The sequence below is a fragment of the Trachurus trachurus genome (genome assembly GCF_905171665.1).
Source record: "Trachurus trachurus genome assembly, chromosome: 24".
Taxonomy (NCBI): domain Eukaryota; kingdom Metazoa; phylum Chordata; class Actinopteri; order Carangiformes; family Carangidae; genus Trachurus; species Trachurus trachurus.
Window position 1 is genome coordinate 826913 of NC_139910.1, and position 7567 is coordinate 834479.

The following is a 7567-nucleotide window of genomic DNA, read 5'->3' on the forward strand; positions in this document are numbered from 1 at the left end:
ATGATATAAATGCATAGTGAACGGTAAGAATGGAGAGTTGGACTAATGCTAATAACTAGTCCAGTTCGAACTAATGAGGACCTCCCATTAGTTCCAACTCTCATTACTCCGATTGTCGGAACAATGGGAGGTCGAACTAATGGCAGGTCGGACCAGTGCCATGGACCCCGCATGCCACCGCGGCACGCTGCGCCCGAAATTAAAAATGTTTAATCTGGGCGCAGCGCGCTGTGACGACATCTCGGCGCGTCCAATAGGAGAGGATGTAGTGGAGTCTGAAAAAAAAACAGCCGCTTGCAGAGTGAAAACAAACGACCAGACGTTCAGTTAAAGTGACGGGATGAAGTGAGTTGTCATCCTCCTGAGGATCAGACCAACTCTCTGCAACAGGCTGTTAAACTGCTCCCTCCTCAGTCTGACGCCAAAGTACACTTGGATGCACTCATTTTGTAGCTCCTGGCGAACATATACCCCCCCAAATCCTGTCTTTGTTTGTTCGGTCGCTGAGCAATTCACACCATGTGTGTGTGCTGCCGCCCTGCTCTGCACCGTACCCCGCGGTGGGCGCAGTGCAAAGCCCCTATAGCCTACAGCAAGTTGCAGAGCCTGCCTGTGTGGAGGAGTACCCTACTGAGTGAGTTAGTTAGTTCCAGATAAATAAATAAACATTTTCGACCAGCTGATGCAATGTAAATTTTTACTCTCTGAAAAGATGTCCTCTGACTGGACACTGGCGGCAGGGGCCGGACAGACCACTGGCTGGACGGTGAAGGCAGGGGCTGGACTGGCCTCCAGCTGGACGCTGGAGACAGGGGTTGAGCGCTCCAACTGCTCAACACTGGAGGCAGAAGCCGGAGAGGCCTCTGACCAGTCACTGGAGACAGTGACCGGACGAGCCTCCTGCTGGCAACGCAGACAATCCAACAAAAACTTAACAGGAAGACAGGACGAAGACATGGACTTCAAAATAAAACGGGAAACAGAAACATGACAGGGAATGAAAAGACAAAGGGCCTGTCCCAATATAGAATAGAATAGAATGAAATAGAATGGAGGGGATGGGTGGTGTTTTCAGTGATCCTGAGGAATTTTGTTCGGACTCTGTTGTCAGTGACTTCCTCCAGGGTGCTCAGCTTCACCCCTACAACAGACTGGGCCTTCTTTATTAGCTTGTTAAGCTTGTTTGCAGTTTTCTTGATGCCCACACCCCAGCACACCACTGCAAAAAAGGGAGACCTGGCTACAACAGTCTGATAAAACATATTAAGCTTCCTGTTGCACACATTAAAAGACTTAAGCCTCCTATAGACACGTTAACACATCAAAAGCAGACATATAGGACACGGAAGAGAGAGCTGCTATGACAGGCTGCCGCTCGCCACAGTGCCACACCTACACACACCTTGTGTCACATGATTCCCTTTGTTTTGACAGCAGCTCAGAGACCAGTCGACTGTCACTGACTGATGGAGAAACTGATGAAGATCCTCACATGTTAAAGTCCTGATGGAAAGTCTGTAAGTTCTGTTGATTTTCTCTCTTTCTCTCATTTCCTGTTTGCAGTTCCCTGTTTTCTACCTCCTGTCTTTCCTGTTGTGTTCACCAGGGGTGGAGCAGTGATTTTAAATGTGGGGGTGTTCCAAAGAACGGAAATTGAATTTCAATTTGAATCACAAAATGCAATTTTTAATCACTATCACGTAGTTATCATGGTGGATTTACCTATGCTACGACGTTCCTGAAAAAAACTCTGCACTTCATGGCTGGATTGAAAACTCTCTCGAAAAGATATAATTGCCCTGAGCCCACCTTAGATCGCCAAAAGAGTAAGCTTCCAATCAGGGTCCAAAACTAACTTTTTCAGACTGGTAAGTGAATTTTTTTTACCAGCCAGGCAGATAATTTACCAGCCAAGCAAGTAAAAATTGCATTTAAGTGCTGTATATTGCTATCAGTAGGCCTATTATTTATCGTGTCATTTGGGTCTTATATGCGATTCTCAATCAATATTTTAGTAGTATGCACTAATACTAGCAATTAGGGGTGTGCAAAGCATCCGGAATTTGTATTTGTTGAGGGGGGGGGGGAGTAAAAATCCTTTTTTTTTTAGATACACTTCTAATTCTAATCCATTATGAATCCCACCACCACCTGCTGAACAGACAGAATATAAACAAATGAACTATCATTAGGCTACTTCAAAAAATCTCTCTCTCTCTTACAGTTGTTTAGGATTGTGTGTGGTGTTTTTAATCATATTTTTTAATCATATTTTTATATATATATATGATAATTAGTTTAAAAAATATTTTTATCAGTAATTTCTTTTTTTCAATTACTAGACATTTAAGGCGACCCCATCTGAGTTCCAGGCGACCCCACATGGGGTCCTGATCCCAAGGTTGAAAAACACTGCTGTCTTTCCTGTCTGCTCTCAAGGAGAGTGTGTGGGGGGGTAATGTGTTGATTCTCTCTCTCTCACAGAGAGCACACAAACAAACAGGCGCGCGCACACACATGTTGTCAGCGCTGAGGTCCGACCAGAGCGATTAACGTGTCCAACCAACCCAATCACACGCGCGGTTCGGAGTCCGGACCGAGAATTAAAAGTTGAACCGCGCTGGTCCGTGCTTCAGCACCAGTCTATGTTCAGCAGCCGTGTGTCAGGCCGCGTCTGGTTTTAATTAATACGGGGATAAACAGTCAGCGCCGCGGTCACCGGAGCTGATCACTGCCCTATAAGCAATGAGAGCATTTTTTTCCGCTGACAGAGATGGTGTTGATTTGAGGGGGCGGAGAGCCGGTTTCCTCTGCATTCACTCACCGGTACAAACTTGAGTTGAAAAAGATGCCTCTTCCTTTTTAGCATCTCTGCCTCCTCCTTCTTTCTCGTCTCTTCTCTATATTGTTCACTTTCAGTCACCGGTGAGTGACAGAAGCTCCGACTGGCACGTAACCAAAGTCCGTCTCTGTGACTTCAAATTTCCCGGGCCGGCGGCCGGGTCGCGGACAGCGGTCTGTGATTGGGTGAATGCCCGTTCAATTCGACCACTGCCTTTTCATGCAGCGTAAGGAGGCTGAGGCTGAGGTGCGCTCCATTTCTGTATGCTGGTGCACAGCGAGGGGTGGGCACACGGGTTTACCATTGGAAAATGTGGGGGGGATGAAATTATTTTGCTATAAAAGTGGGGGTGTCGAAACACCCCCATCCCCCACGGGTGCGACGCCCATGGTGTTCACTGTCGTCATGTTAATGTCTCTACTCTTTGACTGTAAAGTGATTATAGACTGATGCTGATGCTTCTCTCTGTGTTTCCTCTACAGGTGAAGGAAGAGCGACTCTGACTGGATGTGGGTCTGAATTCACCTGGTGAGTGTCGTCTTTGTTCTACCACTCAGCTGATTCATGTTCTCAGTCCAGAGGGGAACTCTCCTTTGTTCTGTGTTTGTTCTCCAGTGGATAAAGGTTCAGTTGTACATGAAGGAAGGTGGTGAATGTTGTGTTTTAAACATTTAGCTATTGAAGGGGAACTATGAAAGATTTGCGAGAACAGTTTGATGTCAGAGGGATTTGAACTTTCCTTCCTTCAGCACCATCTGCTGGTTGAAAGCAGAATGACACTGTGGTGGACAGGTGTGTAAACCTTGTTGTGTAAACCTTGTTGTTGTGACTGAGTGCAGCTCTCCCTGCAGGTGGAGGCTCAGCCCTCACTTCACTTTGCCGAGGAACAGACAAGTGTACAGTGTTTCCTCCGTGTTTCCTCCAGGATTTTTTAAAAGAGTGGCGGCAAGGGTGGTCTGATCGACGGGGGGGGGGGGGGCACTAAATAGAGTCACATCCCTTACCATGATAAATGATAAATGAGCTCTAAAACCATCTGATTCTGTCAGGCAACAAAGATGGAGACGCCTGTGAAGGAGCAGCTGCTGCACATTTTGAAGAATCTGGGGAGTGCAGAGCTGGAACGCTTCCAGTGGTACCTGCAGCAAGCTGACATACTGGGTGGTTTCTCTGCCATCCCAAAGTGTAAGCTGGAGGATGCAAGCAGAGAGAGAACGGTGGACTTGATGGTCGACATGTACACTACTGAAAAAGTTCTGGAAGTGGCGAGGTTCATTCTGAAGAAGATGGGAATTAATGAAGGTGGGAAGTGCAGCCAGTGTTTTACCTTTGTTAAATCTCTTGGATTTGTAACTATTTCCACACAGAGGACAAAGTCAGCTGGGTTGGTCCTGCTACTCCTCATGATTAATGATTCCCTTTCCTCCAACAGGACAAGACCCGTCAGCCTCAGCAGCAGCAGCAGCAGCAGCAGCAGCAGCAGCAGCAGCAGCAGCAGCAGGTAAAGTTCAGCACCTTTTGTGAGGGGATGTCACATTTCACGGTTTTAGTCATCACCATGACTGTATGAATTTAGATCCAAATATTTCTGTGTGTTTCGATTAATTTACTACGACCTGTTGTTACGAGGACCTTTACCTTATTGTCCAATTATCTGTTGTTTATTCATTCAGAAGCTCTTCACAAATGCCAGCCTAAACTCAAAAACAAACTGAAGGAGAAGTTCCAGTGTGTGTTTGAGGGCATCGCTAAAGCAGGACACCAAACCCTTCTGAACCAGATCTACACAGAGCTCTACATCACAGAGGGAGGGACTGGAGAGGTCAATGCTGAACATGAGGTCAGACAGATTGAAACAGCATCCAGGAAACCAGACAGACCAGAAACAACCATCAGACAAGAAGACATCTTTAAAACCCCACCTGGAGGAGACCGACCAATCAGAAGAGTGATGACAAAGGGAGTGGGTGGCATTGGGAAAACAGTCTTAACACAGAAGTTCACTCTGGACTGGGCTGAAGACAAAGACAACCAGGACATACACTTCACATTTCCCTTCACCTTCAAAGAGCTGAATCTGATGAAAGAGGAAAAGTTGAGCTTGGTGGAACTTGTTCATCACTTCTTCTCTGAAACCAAAGAAGCAGGAATCTGCAGCTTTGATCAGTTCCAGGTCGTCTTCATCTTTGACGGTCTGGACGAGTGTCGACCTCCTCTGGACTTCGTCAAGACTAAGATCGTGACTGATGTGACAGAGTCCACCTCAGTCAACGTGCTGCTGATCAACCTCATCAGGGGGAAACTGCTTCCCTCTGCTCGCCTCTGGATAACCACACGACCTGCAGCAGCCAATCAGATCCCTCCTGAGTGTGTTCACATGGTGACAGAGGTCAGAGGTTTCACTGACCCACAGAAGGAGGAATACTTCACAAAGAGGTTCAGAGATAAGAAGCAGGCCAGAAAGATCATCTCCCACATCAAGACATCACGAAGCCTCCACATCATGTGCCACATCCCAGTCTTCTGCTGGATCACTGCTACAGTTCTGGAGAAGCTGTTGAAGACCAGAGAGGGAGGAGAGCTGCCCAAGACCCTGACTGAGATGTACATCCACTTCCTGGTGGTTCATCTAATACTGAAGAGAGTCAAGTTCGATAGAGGAGCTGAGACCGATTCACACTGGAATAAAAAGAACAAGAAGATGATTGAGTCTCTGGGAAAAATGGCTTTTGAGCAGCTGCAGAAAGGAAACCTGATCTTCTATGAATCAGACCTGACAGAGTGTGGCATCAATATCAGAGCAGCCTCAATGTACTCAGGAGTGTTCACACAGATCTTAAAAGAGGAGAGCGGCCTGTACCAGGACAAGGTGTTCTGCTTCGTCCATCTGAGTGTTCAGGAGTTTCTGGCTGCTCTTCATGTCCATCTGACCTTCATCAACTCTGGACTCAACCTGATGTCAACCTCTAAACTTTTAGAACTGTTTAGAGACAAATCATCACATTTCTACCAGAGTGCTGTTGACGAGGCCTTACAGAGTCCAAATGGACACCTGGACTTGTTCCTCCGCTTCCTCCTGGGTCTTTCACTGGAGACCAATCAGACTCTCCTACGAGGTCTGATGGCAACGACAGGAAGTGAATCAGAGACCAATCAGAAAACAGTTGAATACATCAAGAAGAAGATCAGTAAGAGTCTGTCTGCAGAGAAAAGCATCAACCTGTTCCACTGTCTGAATGAACTGAATGACCGTTCTCTAGTGGAGGAGATCCAACAGTCCCTGAGATCAGGACGTCTCTCCACAGATAAACTGTCTCCTGCTCAATGGTCGGCTCTGGGCTTCATCTTACTGTCATCAGGAGAAGATCTGGATGTGTTTGACCTGCAGAAATACTCTGCTTCAGAGGAGGCTCTTCTGAGGCTGCTGCCAGTGGTCAAAGCTTCAAATAAAGCTCTGTATGTTCACATATATCCATCTACATTTACTGTATCTTCTTCTTAGTCACAACAAAAACATTTATATTTGTTTACTTTTGTTTTCCTGATTGCTCTTCAGACTGGGTTGTTGTAATCTCTCAAAGAGAAGCTGTGAAGCTCTGTCCTCAGTCCTCAGCTCCCAGTCCTCTAGTCTGAGACACCTGGACCTGAGTAACAACGACCTGCAGGACTCAGGAGTGAAGCTGCTGTCTGGTGGACTGGAGAGTGAACGCTGCAGACTGGAGACTCTCAGGTCAGGATACAGATGTTTGTTAGACAGCTTTAACACCCTTCTGTAAGTTGTTGTTGATGATGCTCAACATCTGCTGAGATGTTCAGTGGTCTGTCGGGATTCTCAACATCTCTGTTCACACGATTTTGTAAAATTGGGAGTTTATTATATTTTCTGTCTCCAGTCTGTCAGGATGTCAGGTCACAGAGGAAGGCTGTGCTTCTCTGGACTCAGCTCTGAGATCCAACCCCTCCCATCTGAGAGAGCTCGACCTGAGCTACAATCATCCAGGAGACTCAGGAGTGAAGCTGCTGTCTGCTGGACTGGAGGATCTTGACTGGAGACTGGAAACTCTCAGGTACAGTCAACAAGGACTCAGTCTGTCTCCTGTCTTTTATGTTTCCCTGCTCGGTCAGTCATCATTAAAGACGTCTGATTTCTCTTAGTTGTGAATTCACAAACACATGGATCTTTTTTGGGGGGGGCTTTGTTTTTGTATTTTTTGCCTTTATTTGATAGTATAGTTGAGAGAGACAGGAAATGGGGAGGCAGTGAGAGGGGGAAAGGGCCTCCCGATGTGGGATTCGGGGCTGACTGCACTAGGATGGTAGCCTGCTCCCTGGGCCACACGGTGCTCCAGATCCTCTTAAGTCTTTGACCAGATGGAGACATCCCTTAATCAGAGATCATCATCCTCAGTCTGAGCTGTGACAGAACTGTCGATGTAGGTTTGACAGGTTTGGTCAGTCCACCTCTTTGTTCATCTCTGCTTTTTGCAGATGATGTGGTCTTGTTGGCTCCCTCGAGCCAGGACCTTCAGCATGCACTGGGGCGGTTTGCAGCCGAGTGTGAAGCAGCTGGGATGAGAATCAGCACCTCTAAGTCCGAGGCCATGGTTCTCGACCGGAAAAAGGTGGCTTGCACCCTCCAGGTCGGGGGAGAGTTCCTGCCTCAGGTGGAGGAGTTTAAGTATCTTGGGGTCTTGTTCACGAGTGAGGGGAGAATGGAGCGCGAGA

General features: G+C 47.1%; 1 protein-coding gene across 1 annotated transcript; it reads left to right on the forward strand.

Annotated features, from left to right (window-relative positions):
- Positions 1-712: 712 nt before the first annotated feature.
- On the forward strand, positions 713-7334 carry LOC311007062 (protein NLRC3-like; the record flags this gene model as incomplete). The annotated part of the gene is made up of 7 exons (XM_084000146.1): positions 713-883; positions 3682-3738; positions 3892-4144; positions 4516-6298; positions 6399-6586; positions 6786-6909; positions 7331-7334. 7 exons carry the CDS (start codon positions 713-715, stop codon positions 7332-7334), a joined length of 2580 nt encoding a protein of 859 aa, XP_083856272.1.
- Between the last annotated feature and the right edge of the window lie 233 nt (positions 7335-7567).